Here is a 20,099-nt window from a genome sequence, read left to right on the forward strand (position 1 = left end):
CTTTGTTGGATAGTAGATAATGTTTTACTCTTTTTATATTGCCTTGACATGCTATCATTTGTTCGATAGTAGGTAATATCCGGTTTCATTGTCTTGACATGCTATCACTGTTATGATAGTAGATAATGTCTCCTCTTTTCATTATCTTGACACGCTATCACTTTGTTGGATAGTAGATAATGTTTTACTCTTTTTATATTGCCTTGACATGCTATCATTTGTTCGATAGTAGGTAATATCCGGTTTCATTGTCTTGACATGCTATCACTGTTATGATAGTAGATAATGTCTCCTCTTTTCATTATCTAGACACGCTATCACTTTGTTGGATAGTAGATAATGTCTTCTCTTTTTATATTGCCTTGACATGCTATCATTTGTTCGATAGTAGGTAATATCCGGTTTCATTATCTTGACATGCTATCACTGTTACGATAGTAGATAATGTCTCCTCTTTTCATTATCTTGACACGCTACCACTTTGTTGGATAGTAGATAATGTCTTCTCTTTTTATATTGCCTTGACATGCTATCATTTGTTCGATAGTAGGTAATATCCGGTTTCATTATCTTGACATGCTATCACTGTTACGATAGTAGATAATGTCTCCTCTTTTCATTATCTTGACACGCTATCACTTTGTTGAATAGTAGATAATGTCTTCTCTTTTTATATTGCCTTGACATGCTATCATTTGTTCGATAGTAGGTAATATCCGGTTTCATTATCTTGACATGCTATCACTGTTACGATAGTAGATAATGTCTCCTCTTTTCATTATCTTGACACACTATCACTTTGTTGGATAGTAGATAATGTCTTATCTTTTCATATTGCCTTGACACGCTATCACTGTTGCGATAGTAGGTAATATCTGGTTTCATTATCTTGACATGCTATCACTGTTACGATAGTAGATAATGTCTCCTCTTTTCATTACCTTGATATGCTATCACTTGTTTGATAGTAGGTAATTTCCTTGTTTCATTATCTTGATATGCTATCACTTTGTTGGATAGTAGATAATGTCTCATTCTTTTCGTATTGCCTTGATATGCTATCACTTTGTTTGATAGTAGGTAATTTCCTGGTTTCATTATCTTGACACGCTATCACTTTGTTGGATAGTAGATAATGTCTTATCTTTTTCATATTGCCTTGACACGCTATCGCTGTTACGATAGTAGGTAATATCTGGTTTCATTATCTTGACATGCTATCACTTTGTTTGATAGTAGGTAATGTCTCCTCTTTTCATTATCTTGATATGCTATCATTTGTTTGGATAGTAGATAATGTCTTGTCACTTTGATTTACCTTAACAAGCTATCACTTGCATGATAGTAGGTAATCTCTTCCCCAGTGAAATTATATCATTTCTCCAGTGGAGTTGGATTCCTTTCCTTAATGGACTTGGACATCCCTTTTTGTTATTTCTCTTCCTCAGTCGGGTCACTTTTGTTATTCCCCTGTGGATTTTCTTTGTCATATTCCTGGTTTCTCTAGTAGTAATAATTTGTCTCTTGTGACGTCTCTTCCCACAAGATTTAGAGTCTTGCATCCATATTTGCATCATAACAATTTTTCGGTATCTTAGGTCCAAAATTGTGTATTCTATATTTAAGTCTCTTCAATCCCATCAATACAAAGATTTCAATCTTCATATCTCCGGATGAAGAAACTTAAATAGGGGCATCTGTCATACCCTAATTTTTGACCTAAGATCCCACCTCATTCTCATGCATCATTAATAAAAAAAATATAATAAAATACAAGATATGTTGTTGTGCTTGCCTCTTTGTTAAGACATGGTTTTGAATCAAGAAAGTCAAGAAAAGGTTCCAAAAATCAAAGACTAGGGTTTTGAAATTTTTCTAAGTGTAGAAAATTTCATGTTCATGGAGCCAACTTTTCAGGATCGTATCTTCTTGCTCAAGTATCATAAATTTGCAAACAATGACTCTTTGGAAAGCTATCATGGCATATTGAAATGTGGTAAAAAGATTTGAAGTCAAAAGGATCTTTACAATGCTTAAAGTTGACGACCAAAGTTGATTCTCCAAGTTGTTGAAAATCTCCACACTTAGAAATTTTTTCTAAGTTGTTTTTGACCTTATCAAGTGCATGACTTTGCAAGCTTATAACTTCCAATACAAGCATCCATTTTGAGCAAACAAGAGCTTAATGTCAAGATTTCATATGATACTATATCATGGTGAAGAGTTTGGATTCAGAAGAGTTCCTGAGTGGCTTATAACAACAAGGAAACATGAGATGTCAAATTGTAAAAAACTGTCAAAACACTTAGAATTTTTTCTAAGTGTCAAACAGCTTAAACTTTGAATTTTGGTGGCCAGTTTTATCTATGATCCCATTGTATTCAGGACAAGTGATCAAAATCAAAGTTGTATAGGCGGATGCCATCTTTCCAATGACACCAAGAGCATGAATTTATCTTTCTTGAGAACCAAGTTTCGAAGGGGAGAAGTGACCATGTTAGAGCTGATTTATGGGTCAAAAAACCATGTCAAGTTCTTGCTCAAACCAAATCCAAACCTTGTGATCAGTAATTGCAGGCCTATGTTGCTTCTAAATCTCAACAAAACTGATGTTTTACACAGACTTTTAGTGCATTATCCAAGTGTTTGAAGCATTGTCCAAATTACATGTCCTTTTTGGAGCACTTTTTGCATAAAGTTCCATTGACATTTTGTAAAGCTTGCTTTTCTCCAACAACTCATGCATTGAGCTTCCCATTTGTTTTATCTGATCACACTCCACCTCAAAGCTCAGAAGCAACTCCCTAAACTCAGAAAAAGCCACCCTATTGTCCATGAATCAAGCCATCTTCACCTTGGAACCACAAAGCTTTTTCAACCACTTTTGTAACTTTGGAGACAAACCAGCATTGAGATGCAACTAGAGTCAATTCCATCAACTTCTGAAGACATATTGTAACCTCTATAAAAGCCCCTCAAGCCTCAGAACTAAGACATCAACAATCATCAACAAAATCCACTCAAAAACTCCATTACTACACTTTCAAAAATCCAAATTTCGAAACTTGCATTTCCTCAAAGTTTCTTCCAATTTTTCCATTGAATCATCATCCATACACCATAAATAAACTTCTGTATGCATTTATCATCAACTGTAACACCTCCATTACCATCTCCCAAATCCCATTTTTTGTCACTTTCAACTTGAATTGGGTAGAACGTTTCAGAAGGTTTAAAGGAAAAGTACCTATACCATTACACTCCTGGGGACTCAAGGAAGCGAAAGGTATCATTTTCTCATCTTGAAACATCATTTGAAGGGGCATTGGACCTTGCTCCAATAGGTAAGTTTTCGTGACTTTGAACTACATCATACATGCATTATCTTTGATTGATTCGTGAAGAAAAAATATAGTCCATCATGTGTTAAGTGAAAGCCCTATGGTCAGTGGTTCTGATTGTGCTTAAATAATATTTAATTTGTATTTGAAGTTTTAGGGTTCTTACTTTAATTTGAAAAATTCGAATGTTTGAGTAAGTATTGGTAAACTTTAAGTGTATATTCATGATCCTCATTAAATTCCGAGAAAAATGGTATATTCACATGTCAAATTTGGTGAGAAAATGAGAAAATACGTTTTTTTGAGTCATGGAGTTGTTTCTGCGTTTGGCCGAAGGAGGAAGACGACATCTTCGCGCGTTTGTTTATGTTTTAAACGTCGGTTTTATTTCTTATATACACGGCGCGTGTTTGTTCACCAAAGGGCTCCTGGCACAGTTGGCTGAGTATTTGGTTTGTTCATGGGGAGGTCACGGGTTCAACACCCTCCTCTGCCTTTTTCTTTAAAAACCCCTTTATTTTATTTTATTTCTTTTTTATTCTTATATATATCATTAAAAATATCTAAAAAAAAATCCCAAAAAACATTCTTTGTTTTCTCTATCATAAATAACAAAATACAAAAAAATACTTTTCTTTATCATTTTAATTTAATTTTGTCTAAATCCAAGGGAAGTGATCGTTTTGTTGACTTTGTGTCATTATGTGATTTTTGCATGTTTACTTGTTTATCTTTGTTCTTTACTTTCAAAACAAAATCCTAAACATTCAAAAAAACTAATCTTCAAAAAGAATCTTTTTTAAGAAACCTTGACTTTCGTCAAGAGATTTTCAACTCTTTTTCAATAAATGCTTTAACACACTTAAGCATATCCAAACATTTTCAAAAGACTAAAAAATACAAAAACTCACTCAAACCTTTTTGCCATTTGGCTTTTGACTTTAAAAAACTCTTTTCTCAAAGAGTTTAGACATGAGTCATCTATGGTTGAAAACTCAAATTCCCCATAACATTTAATCAAAAGATATTGATTCTTTTCCACCTAGGAGAGTTAGTGGCATACTTGTTGATTTGATATCCAAGTTAGAGCCCTTCCCTATTGTGAAGCAAAGATCTATCATCATCATGTTTGTGGTGGATTAAAGGAGTTTTAACTTAAGATGACAACTTGTCTCTTCTCCTAAAAACAATCAAACAAACCACTTTATTATTTTTACCCCGAACTACGAGGTTTTGATCCTTCATTGGTACGTAGGCATGAGACTTTCACGTCTTTCCAAATCAAAAATTAATAAAAAAAGATATTTCTTTTCTATTCTCTCCAATCATTTACAAGCAAACAATTTTAGCCAAAAACATATATATTACAAGAGGTTCCTATAGAGTACTATAGATGCTTAGGGTGCTAATACCTTCCCTTTGCATAATCAACCCCCGTACCTTGATCTCTTATTGCATTGCTTATTGCTTTATTGCTTCTTTAGCTTTGCATGTTTATTTGTGGGTGTTATTCGATCTTTTCCCCTTCCCTTGGATAAATTAAAGATCGGTGGTGACTTCTTATTTTGCGAGTCAAAGTCTAATCAATAGCTTTGATCTCCGAAAATCACTGCGACACACGCATTCATAATTTTTACGACTTATAAACTATATTTTACTAAACTTAAAAATTATATTTAAATATTCACTCTTTATGGGGACATTATTTCTTTTATGTCCCTCAATGCGCCATAAATCACTTTCTTTTTTTGGGTATAACTATATCTATCTCATTATGTATCCTTATTCTTATCATATTCAGTTTACCCTTATTATGTCGTCTCATGTTACGATTAAGTTTCAATGTTGGACACGAATATAAAGTCAAATAATCTTCGCTTCTAGAATGATGAAACTCATGTAAACTTTATAGGTATAATCCAGTGTAATATGTTACAATATTTCGAATACATATTTTAAAAACAAAAAGAAAAAAAAAATGAAAGTCATCAATGGCAGTGACGACTTTCATAAAAAAATCAAAGTCATGGCTGCCATCAAAGTCGTGGCTGCCATCCACGACTTTGCTTAAAAGCTAAAAAATAAAAGCTTAATTTATTTATTTTAACACCTGGACGCACGCACGCACACACGATTGTACGCACGCACGCACGCACGAACACACGATTGTCCACACGCACATAAACACACACTAATTAAGTGGTGGGGGGGGGGGGGGATTGGTGCCCTGTGCAGCCGCTCCTCTCGAACACCCTCCGGAACCCTCTGCATGCTACAACCCTTACTTCTCTGCTTCACTTCTCTAACACTTTCATTCTCTCTCTTTGAGACTTAGAAGCATGGATATGGAAAAACACAAAAAAAAATGGAGAGGAAGAGGAGAAGACACACATATACAAGGGTGAGTGCAGCGCAGCAGGGAGGGCAGCAGAGGATCCAATTTGGCATTTTTGTGTTATGTTCTAAATAAATCATTTTAGAAGTGAAAGTGAACACAGTTGCCTTATATATCCTCCAAAGACCCTTCCTCTGCTTCACCTCTCACTCGTTCATTCTCTTACTTTTTGAGACTTACAAACATGGATCTGGAAAAACAAACAAAAAATGGAGACGAAGAGGAGAAGACACACATATACAAGAGAATAAAAACACTAACATTAGTAAGACAAACACTTTCTAGTTAATTATTTTCCTGTTTGTTCCCAACACTTTATTTTATTTTCTCATTTTACTTTATTTTTTTGGTTGCAGATGTGGACTAATATTATCTTGAGAGCTGTTATGTTGCCGATGTTGATCAAAACTTCTAGGAAAGTGATGTTGTTCATTCGCTACTGGAATGAAGTGTTGGTTATTGAGGTTGTTGTTGATTATGTGCACCTGGTTTATGCACTCATCTGTATTTTGTCCTGCTTCTTTTTTATTTTTTTGAAATTGGTGACACTTTTTATTTGGAATCCGGATCTGTTCCAGTAGATAAAGGCTCCAGTATCCGGTACCATATATAGATGTATGTTCCTGTCTCTTTGGAAATCAAGGACACATTTGTATTGAATTTCGGAAGGATATAAATGTTGATTTTGGTCTACTTCTTCAAAATGTCCTTTCTTTTACTTGGTTGATTTTGTTAATTAATTTTTGTTTTCCTTAGAAATTGAAAACTGGATGTAGTCTCATCATTCACTATTCTAATTAGGAACGTGGAAATTGTATTATAAATTATTTAAATTGGGGTTTAACTCTTATTTTGAGATTTTATTGTTAACTTAGTTTTTACTATTGTATTTTGTTGATGAACACACGCATATATTACCTTTTTATGCAATTTAAAATTTATCTAATTATGCACCCAAAAAATTTTAACATCTGAACGCACGAACGCACGCACGCACGCACGCACGATTGTCAACATGCACATAAACACACACTAATTAAGTGGGGGGGGGGGAATTGGTGCCCTGTGCAGCCGCTCCTCTCGAACACCCTCTGGAACCCTCTGCATGCTACAACCCTTACTCCTCTGCTTCACTTCCCTAACTCTTTCATTCTCTCTCTTTGACACTTAGAAGCATGAATATGGAAAAACACAAAAAAAATGGAGAGGAAGAGGAGAAGACACACATATACAAGAGAATAAAAACACTAATTAAGATTAGTAAGACAAACACCTTCTAGTTAATTCTTTTCCTGTTTGTTCTCAACAATTTATTTTATCTTCTCTTTTTTTTGTTGTTGCAGATGTTGATTAATATAATCTTGAGAGTTGTTATGTTGCTGGTGTTGATAAAAACTTCTAGGAAAGTGATGTTGTTCATTCGCTACTGGAATGAAGTGTTGGTTACTGATGTTGTTGTTGATTATGTGCACCTGATTTATGCACTCATCTGTATTTTGTCCTGCTTCTTTTTTATTTTTTTGAAATTGGTGACACTTTTTATTTGGAATCCGAATATGTTCCGATAGATAAAGGCTCCAGTTATCCGGTACCATATATGGATGAATGTTCCTGTCTCTCTAGAAATCAAGAACACAGTTGTATTGATTTTCGGAAGGTTATAAATGTTGGTTTTGGTCTGCTTCTCCAAAATGTCCTTTCTTTTACTTGGTTGATTTTGTTAATCAAATTTTGTTTTCCTTAGAAATTGAAAACTGGATGTAGTCTCGTCATTCACTATTCTAATTAGAACGTGGAAATTGTATTAAAAAATATTTAAATTGGTGTTTAACTCTTAGTTTGAGATTTTATTGTTAACTTAGTTTTTACTATTGTATTTTGTTGATGAACACGCACATATATTACCTTTTGATGCAATTTAAAATTTATCTAATTATGCACATAAAAAAGATTATCTAATTAAATGTGCATTGTGAAATTTATATCTTGCTCAATGCACCATATTAGAGAGGGAATTGAAAATCTGTCACTAAAAATTAGAGAGGGAAAATCGAATTTGTTACTAAAATTAGTGAGGAAACAAAAACCGTCATTAACTTCACATTGACTAAAATTAGTGAGGGAAACAAAAATTTGTCACTAATTAGCAACGAAATTTCATTCATTATTATTAGCAATGGAATATAATATATTGTGACGAACATTTTCCATCACAATTGGTGACGGATTTGAAAATTCCCTCACTATACTTTGCGACGCCTTTTTTGTTACTGATTTATAGTTGTCACTAAACCCGTCACTAAAGTTGTTTGTGACGGAAGTTCTTGAATTTAGTGACGAAAATGTACCCCCTAAATTTAATTTTTTTTAATAATGACTGTAGTACGATCTTATAGAACAGTTCCATATACGAATGTATGTTCCTGTCTCTTAAGAAACCAAGGACATAGTAATATGATTTTATAGAACAATTCCATATACGGATGTTAACATAATTTGTTAATTAAATGGTTATTGAGAAAATTTACAAGGGTTTTTATTTATTTATTTCAATAACCTAAATTTGAGGGAAAAAAAAGATCTCAAACCACCTACTTTGAAAATTAATTTTTCAAATGCTTTATTATTGTGTTATTAGGACATATTCATTTGAAATTGTGAGGTATTGAAGACTTCACTTTTGTGTTTTAATAGGATCTCACTATTTCAATCGACAAAGTCGTGTTGCAAATGCGTGTAAGTACATATTGAAGGATTAATTTGTTGCAATTGGTGTCGATCTTATTGTGATTTCGAATAATTTTAAGTGGATGTGCAACAACATGAACTTGCCAATTGAAATGCCGAGGCGTTATTATGACTAAAAAAAGAAGAAAAGGTCCTTCAAGACCTTGCCTTGTAAATGGATGTGCTTTTCTAAAACCAAAAAGTAAGGAGTATTTGAGGAATTAATTTTTAAAGTCGGGTGGTTTGGTTTTTTTTTTTTCTTCTTTTCATAAATAGGTTGTTTAATTTTTAAAAAAAATCCAAAATTAAGGTGTCCAAATCAATAACATATATAACCCTTATTTTAGTTTGTTCAAAAAAAAAAAAACATAACCCTTATTTTAGTGCTAGCCAGCTGAAATCCCAATATGAAAAAAACTAATGATAGATGTGTTGATCTGATTGAATAGTACTACAAAAATTGATAATCGATACTATATAATAAGAGACGACTGATAAGAAAAAAGCGTAAAACTGTTAAAGATCTTATCTCTAGAAGGTTCACTTACATATACACACTTGCTTTCTGCGACGCAAACTAGTGGCTCGAAGTCTAGAAGGCGAGAGGGATAGTTTGATCATTACGAGGGATGACCAAGACATTTCAGGGGGTGCGAAAAATGTTGCAATGGAGTAATGTGTGGTTTACCTCTGCACATGGTTGAATAAAATGCATCACAACTAAGAGAATTTTTTTTTCTACCCCTACATTTATCTCCTTACCCCAACATAATTTAAAATATTTCCATTTTACCCTTAGCTTAAAATATTCCAATTTTACCTTTATATTATTATTTAACTTCTTACATTGTTCACCCTACATCACATCGCTAATGTTTCATAATCTCTCCTATTACATAACCTCCTTTTTTTCTCAAAAAAAATTTCTAATTTTTTTCAACACAGAATGGACAATAATTTGTATTGTAAAATAAAATTCATACTTCCAATTTTACCTTTAAGCTAATAAGCTTTTCTTTGTTTGGGACGTACTCTTTGTTATGCAAAGAAAGGGAGGGATGTGGATTGAACTTTATGGGTTATTTGCAGCTCATGAGGACGAGACAAAGTGATGTTTTGTCATTTTTCTCAAAGTGTAGTAGTAGTAGTAATACATGTATGCATAATAATTTATTAATTTTCATGTCATATCAACTAAATATGTTGTATTTCCTTTAATTAAGATGTTTACATTTGAAACTATACTGCTCGAATACTGGCAAGAACATCAAATTAATTTAGTTCCACTAGGAAAATTTGACATGTTTTCCTAGCATATAGTATCCTATAGCAAAATGCAACTACAAATATATTATTATTATTATTATTATTTTATTTTTTTTGAATATATTAATTGAATTGCAAATTGAACCTCACAAATTATTTCTCATTATTTATTATCATTCTCACCAAAATTCATACCTCCAACAACATTTTAAAGCTCTAACATGAACATGATTAATAAAATGAATTAAGTTTGTTTGTGTCAAAAATAAAAATCTTTTTTTTTTCCTTCTAAAATTTAAAATAAATATTTTACCATCAAACAAATATAATAAAATGAAATAAAGATAATTTTTCAACTATAAATTAGTTTTTTTAGATGGCTATAAAGTTAGTTATGGCTTAGTTTTATACAAGTTAGTATTTTCCCTTCGACATCTCAACAGAAGTGATATCAAATGTTCCATCATTCAACAATTAATTAATCATATATACTACTTGATTTCGCATAAAAAAATGTTATGCTGACATAGTTTATGAACACAAACATGACAAATATACTGTCCAAACACTTTTTTCAATTTTTAAATAATATAATTCACTTTATTGGTTTTCGTGTACACTCTAATGGTGTCGGGCAGGTCGGGCGGGAAGGCAACGGACGTGGGTGCGATGGTGGGAAAACTCTCATCTGCTGCTACTCTCATCTGTTGCATCTTGTTTTTTATCCCTTTGAAATCTACTTCAAAACAACACACAATAAGAACAAGAACATCCCAAAACAGAATGTTTAGATTGAAAAAGCATGATACCAATGAACCAAAATTATGAAAAAAGACTGCAACTTTCAGAAGAAATATAATTAGAAAACAAACTTATACATAAAGGGTATACACATAAAAACAAGAGTGAAATGCAAAAATGTTACCTGAGACTGAGAAAAAGTTGAAGTCAAGAAGAAGATGAAGAAGGGGTTATAGAGAAGAAGAGTATTACAATATATTTTGGTTCAAGTGGAGTCAAGTAATGAAATGAAGGAGGCATAAATAAGCTATGTGTCAAAAGATACAATACAAGTACTCGCACCTGAAATCAAAAAATTACAATATATTACAACATCAAGTACCATAAGTTATAACTACCCCAAGCCTAAAACAAACACACAGATGACAGCAAAAACAAAGCTAGCTCCCACTACATAACATTGTTTTGTCACGTCCATAAGATTGTTTAACATTCAAAAATATCACATTCAATGATAGATATTCTCTAGTATCCTTCATAATGTTGAATACTTGTCTAGTCACTTGTTTTACTTATAACTCACTTATGCAAATATTAAGTGTATATGAGTAAGAAAAGTATAAGCACACATATGTAAATTTTGAAACAAGAAAAATTCAATTTAAACAGAGTAATTTAACATACAAAACTAAATAGACTTTTATTCTTAAAAAAACTAAAATAAATAGACTTTACTACATTTTTTTTTTCTTTCTTGAAGATCACTTTACTACATGCTGAGATACAAAATAGTTACTTAGCTAGACACAACCATAAAATAAAGAAAAAATGAGCAAAATTATATTAATTGATGTAGCTATTTATGTTTCGTTTAATTTTTTTTTTATTGATGTGTGTATATATCATTGTCATGCAAGTTCATATATCATGACTCTTCAATTATGAACCTCCTTTTTTATTACTCCCTCCGGTCTTTTTTATAAGAAACATTTTGAAATTTTTATTTGGTCCTTTTTATAAGAAACACTTTGATACAATTTCATTTGTACCCTTATTAAATACAATCAAATAATTCATTATTCTGCTAGTGCATTAATTAGAGAGACATATTTCTCATGCTAGTCAAAGGTTAGTTTTGCACTACAAGAAAATATGGGATTAGCTACGACAGCGTTTTTAGCTAATTCGTAGCTAATCGCTAGTAAAACAGAGTTAGCTACAGATTTGTTGTGAATTAGCTGTCATATAGGGCGTAGCATGGATTGGGCGGCAAATCATCTATGAAAATATTTCCTAGCTAATTTGCAACTAATATAATGAATATCCTAGTTAGTTTCCAATTAATACCTAGTTAAATAATGTTCAAAAGTTTGTGTTTCCTAACTAATTCGCTAGGATATTGTCTCAACAATTTCACAATAAATCTCTAGCTAATATTCCTAGCGATTTCGCAGCCATTTCCAAGCTTTTTGGATTTTTTACAATTCATAAAAGCTTTTGTAATAAAAAAGGATTAGGCTAGCAAATAAAAGTAAAAAGATACAATACAAGTACTCGCACCTGAAATCAGAAAATTACAATATATTACAACATCAAGTACCGTAAGTTATAACTACCCCAAGCCTAAAACAAACACATTGATGACAGCAAAAACAAGGCTAGCTCCCACTACATAACATTGTTTAACATTCAAAAAAATCACATTCAATGATAGATATTCTCTAGTATCCTTCATAATATTGAATACTTGTCTAGTCACTTGTTTTACTTTTACTTATAACTCACTTATGTAAATATTAAGTGTATATGAGTAAGAAAAGTATAAGCATACATATGTAACTTTTGAAACAAGAAAAATTCAATTGAAACAGAGTAATTTAACATACAAAACTAAATAGACTTTTATTCTTAAAAAAACTAAAATAAATATACTTTACTACATGTTTTTTTTTTCTTTCTTGAAGATCACTTTACTACATGCTGAGATACAAAATAGTTACTTAGACACAACCACAAATTAAAGAAAAAATGAGCAAAATTATGTTAATTGATGTAGCTATTTCTGTTTCATTTAATTTTTTTTTTTATTGATGTGTGTGTCTATATCATTGTGATGCAAGTTCTTATATCACGACTCTTCAATTATGAACCTCCTTTTCTGACATTCTAAATTAATTCTTTTATTTATGATTCAAATAATAGTCTTCTAAATATCTTCACGAAGAATATGATACCATTGTTGCAATTTTCTAATACTACTTTGATTATTTCATATTGAGATAGTATGATGCACTTGTTGATGTGAGTGATTTATTATGTTATTATCATTATTTCAAGAAAAGTTCAAGTGAAAACATAAGCACCATTCATAAAACTTAACATTTATCTTCATACGCACCCTTCTTTTGTTTCAGGTCGGCGCTACTGTGTTGTTGTTCTTCATTCAGACCTATGAAATTAGGATTTCAAATCCCTTTTAATTTGTCTCACGTGACCAAGACACATGCCAAATCGCTATTGTGTATTGTTAACTAAACTAAGGACCTTATGATCTCTCTATAGCTTAAGAGTGCTTTGCCTTAGCAAACAATAAGACATCATGTTACCATGTCTTTACATGCAAAAACTAGATAAATTTTAGATGGACCGCATCTTATTAATATGGACATAGCTTTAATTATGTGACAAAAATTAAAATGGGGTAGCTTTCAATTGGAGCAAGCAATGAGCTTTTGAATGACATAACTAATTTAGAGACAGTTGCAATTTCTTTTCTTTTTCTACACTTTTTGTGAGTTGTAAAATGTATAGTAATTAAGGAAGAGTACGTCCAATATAAGAAAAGTGAAGAAGACATATCATTAATTAAATTTCGAATATTTCATGTTTAAGCTAATAAGCTTTTTTTTTGTTTGGGACGTACTCTTTTCTTTGTTATGCAAAGAAAGGGAGGGATGTGGATTGAACTTTTTGGGTTATTTGCAGCTCATGGGGACGAGACAAAGTGATGTTTTGTCATTTTTCTCTAAGTGTAGTAGTAGTACGTAGTACATGTATGCATAATAATTTATTAATTTTCATGTCCTATCAACTAAATATGTTGTATTTCCTTTAATTAAGATGTTTACATTTGAAACTATACTGCTTGAATACTGCTGGCAAGAACATCAAATTAATTTAGTTCACTAGGAAAATTCAACATGTTTTCCTAGCATATAGTATCCTATAGCTAAATACAACTACAAGTATATTATTATTATTATTATTATTATTATTATTTTTTGAATATATTAATTGAATTGCAAATTGAACCTCACAAATTATTTCTCATTATTTATTATCATTCTCACCAAAATTCATACCTCCAACAATGACATGAACATGATTCTGATTCTTTAATCATTAAGCACAAGGTATTTTGGTGTGCTTAGATATTCTTCCTACACATTAAGCACATTTTTCAGCTTCTAGTGTTTAATTTTTGGCCGTGAAACTGAAATGGATCCATAAAGTATTCATGGATAATCAATTAATGGGTGCACATCAAGTACACTCATATTTCGTTGAATTTTTTCAGCTAAGTTATGCCTCTTAAGACTCTCTTTTGTATAGACTTGGTAATAATTCTCACATGCGGTCCCCCCCTACCAAATTTGTTTCGACTGCATGCTACTGAAATAAAATTGTATATATTGAAACTTTATTTTAAAGGGTTATTTCCAATTCATGGAGACGTAGACACAATGATATAAATGGGTTTTTCAAAAGTATCATGCCATTGAGATTAATTATGTATACAGCCAATGAGATTTTTACGTCTAAAATGTTCATTTACATTTCTAGTAGGATTTGAAGGGATTTTGAATAACACGAGAAAGAAATCGTCAAAATGTTCAAGGGCCAAAACCAGTATAGCCTGTCATGTAAATATGTCAATGCTATAAGGAAGGAAAAATTCTCGTAGCCAACGTTTCTTTTATCCCTGAAATTACATTTTTGTCCATGCAAAAAGTTCGGAATATAATTTTCGAGTTAAAAATAATATTCATAGTTTAAAAAGTTTGGAAATCGAAAACCAGTTCTACAATCAAACCATTAAAAATCAGTGTGATCCGACTGGTTTAACAGTCAAACCGGTGAACCAGTGAAACCAACACTAAATCGGACCAGCTTGAGATGGGTTTAATAATTAAATGAAAATTTCATAAAAAATTTGAAATGTATCCTCACCACTAGGCCAAATGAACGTTTTTTTTTTGCACACATTATATTTTTCAACACTTTAATGCTCCCAATCAGGCTCAACCCCTATATATGGAGGTGTAGTGTGAGCGACGACATCGGCCCTCAACTCAAAATTTTAAGATCCAATAATAATATTTATATACTGTTAATGTTTTCCAATTTAGGTCATAAGCAAACCAAGCTCGGTAGGCAAGTGAATAGAACAATATTAATAATTAAAATAATAGAAATGTGTAGATAAAAATGAATTTGTAGATAAATATTCTAATCGCTCTTGTTACTTCAAGTTCAAACTATAATTGCACACTACGAATTGCGTAAAATAATAGAAATGTGTGAGAAATTGACAACAATGCAGAGAAGGATGTGAATGAGAAAGAAATAAGCATAGAATAAGAACAGAACACCAATGGAAATTGGTTAATGTTCTTTGTGGTCTTCATCTAACAAAACCAACTGCACTTCACAATTGTTGTAATTCTATATTCTATACTATGTCCGTCTCAAAATATAAGAATTAGTTGACCATTGCACGTACACCGATGTATAACTTTGATTACAAATATTTTTAATTGTCAATTAGTAAAAATTATAGAAATTTGATATTTTGAAAACACTCGTCGAAACAGATCAAACAAGATCTTATATGATAATATTTACATTTATATATCTTTAGAAAAATATGGTCAAAACAAGATATATGAATAATGCATTTAGTCAAACGAGATCTTATAAAATAAAAAAGAGGGAATATATTTTTATACAATGGAAAATATTACTTTTTTGCTTAAATGCACTTTTAAATATGGAGTATATCCATGTGGGCACTGCCACATCATCATTAGAGACAAAACCAATCATCAAAATTCACCTTAAAATGAGATGGGGATGGAAACTCAAAATAAATAAAATTGGGAATCAAAAATTGATTTTTAAAATAGGAGGATTAAAATCTCATTTTTTTTATTTTTTTAAATACAGGAATACAAAATTCATTTAAGCCTATTTTTTTTTTATCAAATAACTTAATGACTAAAAATTTCATTTTTAAGTGAATAAGTTGAGTGTCCCACATTCGAATCTCAGCTCATATATATATATATATATATATATATATATATATATATATATATATATATATATATATATATATATATATAACGTAATATTCATATCAATTGAATTAAGCTTACGGAACACGAACACGAGAAATATTACTATATATAATTGGCTAATGCTAGTTTTTGAAATTGAATCCAACAACTTTCACTTAAGAAAAAACTCCTTCGGTGTCACTTCACTTATTTACACTTGTTCTAATTTCATATAAATGTGATATTCCCATCTATTTTATCTAAAATTTATTTATTTTTACTTTTAAGTGTGTGTCCAAATACTCTTTCCATCCAAAATTATAAAGCAACAAAAAATTATATTTATTAAAAAAAACAAAAACACGACAATTTAAATTATTTTTTTTGTATATTTTTTAAAAAATAAGTTGTATAGAAAAATGTTAAAACAATTTTTTTTGTCAAGTAACTTAATAGTTAAAATTTCAATTTTTAAATTAAACTGTGATAGTAAAGGTTCAAACCTCAATCCCTGTTTTTTATAATTATAAGCAATGTCCCTACCAAGTTTCAACACCGAGTCATACTCAAGGGATAAACAATTTCTATGGGTTATGAAGAAAATAAAGAGAGTAAATTAATTGTAAGGCCATTGGAAAACTTAATTTGTGCATGTACACGATGGGAATTGAGATTAGGGATGACAAAAATATCCATACCCACAAATTTCCGCGGATAAAATTTGTCACAAATACGGGACGAATAACTTAATGGATATCCACAGATAAAATAGATATTTTAATTATCCGATACTTAATGAATATGAATACGGATTTAATGGTATCCACATCCGCAGATATCCATACACGCTAATAAATAAGAAAATTCGTTAAATATCTTTAGTTATTAAAAATAAAAGAGGCTTTTATATTCCGCACAATTTTATTTAAAAATGTATGTATATTATATTTTTAAAGAGAAATACTATATGGATATTATATTATAGTTTTGGTAAAAAAAAGAAAATGAATGTGGTGATATTAATGTAAATTGAAAGTGAAATGCATGAATATTATTATGTGCTAATTTTTTTTTTTTTCATTTAAGAAATTTTAGGTATAATTAGAAAAAGAGTGTTGTTAACATGTGCATATATTTTTAAAAATATATCATCCATGAATTTCTATTATTATCCACGAATACTTTAAAACCTGCGAGTTACCCGCTTAATGAATACCCGTGAATATGAAGCGGATACAGATATCATATTTATCTAATAGATTAGACACGGATATCATACTATATACGCCCATAGATATCCATCAACATCCGTAATTGAGACTCTTCGATTAGAGTAGTAAAGACATCTCATAATTGGATCAATTTAAAGGCTAACACCCTTCCCAAAAAATAAACCATTGATCTTCTTGTAGCTAATGTCCATCCGTAAAGTGACTTTGCAATACTACTACTTTTGAACTTCAAACTTCAAAGATTAACACAAAATCGATCAACTTGGGGAATGGATACCAAAAAAATGGAAGAAAAATGGATAAAACACTATAGTAACAATCGTAAGATACTACTTGTGGGAGAAGGTGATTTTTCTTTTGCACTATCTTTGGCAAATGCATTTGGTTCTGCTTCCAACATGGTAGCAACTTCTCGTGATTCAAAAGGTACACTATCCTATAATTTTTTTTTATTATTTTGAGAAATGTCATTCTTATTTTTCTCTTATTTTTATTCCTTTTTTTCTTCTTTTAAATGTGTTGAATGTTTTTATTAGGGTTATTGATAATGAAATACTCAAGAGCTTTTGCAATTTTGGAAGAACTAGAGACACTTGGTTGCAGCATTGTACATGAAGTTGATGCATATAGTGTCCACAAGCACCCAATGTTACAAAATAAAGCTTTTGATCGTATAGTCTACAATTTCCCTCATGCTGGATTTGATTTGGCTGAGAATAATTTGAACCAAATTGGGTAAGTTTTACTTTTCAAATTAGTGTATTTGGTTTTGAAATTATATGACACCGTTAGGTTAGTGTTTTTTTTTAATTAACGCACTAGTTGTTAGAGGAAAAGGGTGTTGAATTTGGCTATCACCTGAAATCGAACTGTTAGGTTAGTCTTTCATGTATGATGGTCAATTAAATAATGAAGTCTCATGGTTCACCCCGTAACTGTAATTGAGAGGGACTGTAACGTCTACGTGATGTCAGAACTCAGAACTGATCCAGACTGAATTAGATTAGACGGTCCAATCGGTTGAATAATGATGAAAAAAATAAAAATAACAAAGTCTCTAAAATAGTAAATTGTCGATAATTTTAGTTACATACTGTAATTCACAATGAAGCATTTTAAATTTAAAAAAAAAAGGAGGAAATTGAAAACTCATTTTAAAAAATAACTATTTTTTTAATGAGGATATGGGAGAATTAACAAGGGTGGATGTGGCGGTTAGTTGGCCGTTGTTGGTGGTTTACGGCGAAGAAGAAAAGATAGTGCATCGAGTAAATACAATCAATATCCGATGGTCAAAAGTTTAAGTTTGGATTTTGACCGTCTGATCAATATAGTACAATCAATATCTGACGGTCAAAAGTTTAAGTTCGGATAATTTTTTTTGGAATATAAGAGGGTCGAAGCCCTAAGTTCAGATTTTAGTTAATGTAAAATATAAATTTGAGTGTAAAGTTTTAAACCGTCTAATCTTAACCGGATCATGGCACAAAAGTGACCTACTATAGTACAATTAAGGAGAATCAACCTCACTCAAACACCATCAAACTCAAACCTGATCAGTACTATCACTATGTGGCTCTTGGGGTTGTCTTTTTATAGAGGAGAACAATCCATATCCCTAGCTAGCCAGCTCTTTTATGTAACTGACCTTGAAGGCAAATTATTGTGATTTGTGACTGGATCATTATGCATTTTTGAAATTTATCCTCTTAATAAGAAACTGACGCGGTTGCCTTAACCCCAATCAAACCCACAATATTCCATTTTTATTATGTATCCTATCCATGGTTAATTACATACTCCCCAGCCCCACATTGGTATTTTGGAATCTCCTTGTTATGTGAAAATTGATTGGAATTTGGTAATAAATAGTAGTAGTAAATACAAGTTACAGTATAAGATTTATAGCTAGTTTGTGAATTAAAAGACTAGTAGAAGTCCCCACATTGAAAATGACGTATACATAGCATAGTAGTATTAATTTATGAGTGAGTGTGAAAGTGAAAGTGAACACAGTTGCCTTATATCCAATCCAATGGTTTAGTAAGAGAAATAGAAAAGTAGATTATATAAATGTGGAATGAAAAGTAGTCCCAATTGATTTTATTACTTGTTCCAGCCATATAAAATTGAAATTACTTTTACGGTGTAAAATCTTTTTGCAACATGCATCTAAATAAATCCACACAGTAAATATTTTTAAACACATCTTAGGAACTAAATTTAAAAAGTGGATTGTTCCTTCATCTTGTAAATGTTGAAGAAAATTTAGCAACAACAAACTAATTATCATTTGCATAATTTTAACCAATATTAATCTCAACAAGACATCTTCATAGGCCACTAGACACTTGGTACTATTAGTTCCTCTGCAATTCTCAATCTTTCAACAAGACATCTTCATAGGCCACTAGACACTTGGTACTATTAGTTCCTCTGCAATTCTCAATCTTTCAACAAGACATCTTCATAGGCCACTAGACACTTGGTACTATTAGTTCCTCTGCAATTCTCAATCTTTCAACAAGACATCTTCATAGGCCACTAGACACTTGGTACTATTAGTTCCTCTGCAATTCTCAATCTTTCAACAAGACATCTTCATAGGCCACTAGACACTTGGTACTATTAGTTCCTCTGCAATTCTCAATCTTTCAACAAGACATCTTCATAGGCCACTAGACACTTGGTACTATTAGTTCCTCTGCAATTCTCAATCTTTCAACAAGACATCTTCATAGGCCACTAGACACTTGGTACTATTAGTTCCTCTGCAATTCTCAATCTTTCAACAAGACATCTTCATAGGCCACTAGACACTTGGTACTATTAGTTCATCTGCAATTCTCAATCTTTCAACAAGACATCTTCATAGGCCACTAGACACTTGGTACTATTAGTTCCTCTGCAATTCTCAATCTTTCAACAAGACGTCTTCATAGGCCACTAGACACTTGGTACTATTAGTTCCTCTGCAATTCTCAATCTTTCAACAAGACGTCTTCATAGGCCACTAGACACTTGGTACTATTAGTTCCTATGCAATTCTCAATCTTTC

At 31.4% G+C, this 20,099-nt stretch overlaps 1 protein-coding gene across 1 annotated transcript; it reads left to right on the forward strand.

Annotated features, from left to right (window-relative positions):
* Positions 1 to 17,325: 17,325 nt before the first annotated feature.
* On the forward strand, positions 17,326 to 17,780 carry LOC123920628 (heavy metal-associated isoprenylated plant protein 41-like). The gene is made up of 2 exons (XM_045972921.1): positions 17,326 to 17,467; positions 17,578 to 17,780. The coding sequence occupies exons 1-2, from the start codon at positions 17,326 to 17,328 to the stop codon at positions 17,778 to 17,780; spliced, it is 345 nt and encodes a 114-aa protein (XP_045828877.1).
* The last annotated feature ends 2,319 nt before the right edge of the window (positions 17,781 to 20,099 follow it).

This window comes from Trifolium pratense, linkage group LG4 (assembly GCF_020283565.1).
Source record: "Trifolium pratense cultivar HEN17-A07 linkage group LG4, ARS_RC_1.1, whole genome shotgun sequence".
NCBI lineage: Eukaryota > Viridiplantae > Streptophyta > Magnoliopsida > Fabales > Fabaceae > Trifolium > Trifolium pratense.

Coding starts and splice junctions, on each gene's coding strand:
- LOC123920628 (XM_045972921.1), top strand. CDS start 17,326: ATGGAAGAAAAATGGATAAAACACTATAGTAACAATCGTAAGATACTA. Junction 17,468..17,577: donor AACTTCTCGTGATTCAAAAG/GTACACTATCCT, acceptor TGTTTTTATTAG/GGTTATTGATAATGAAATAC.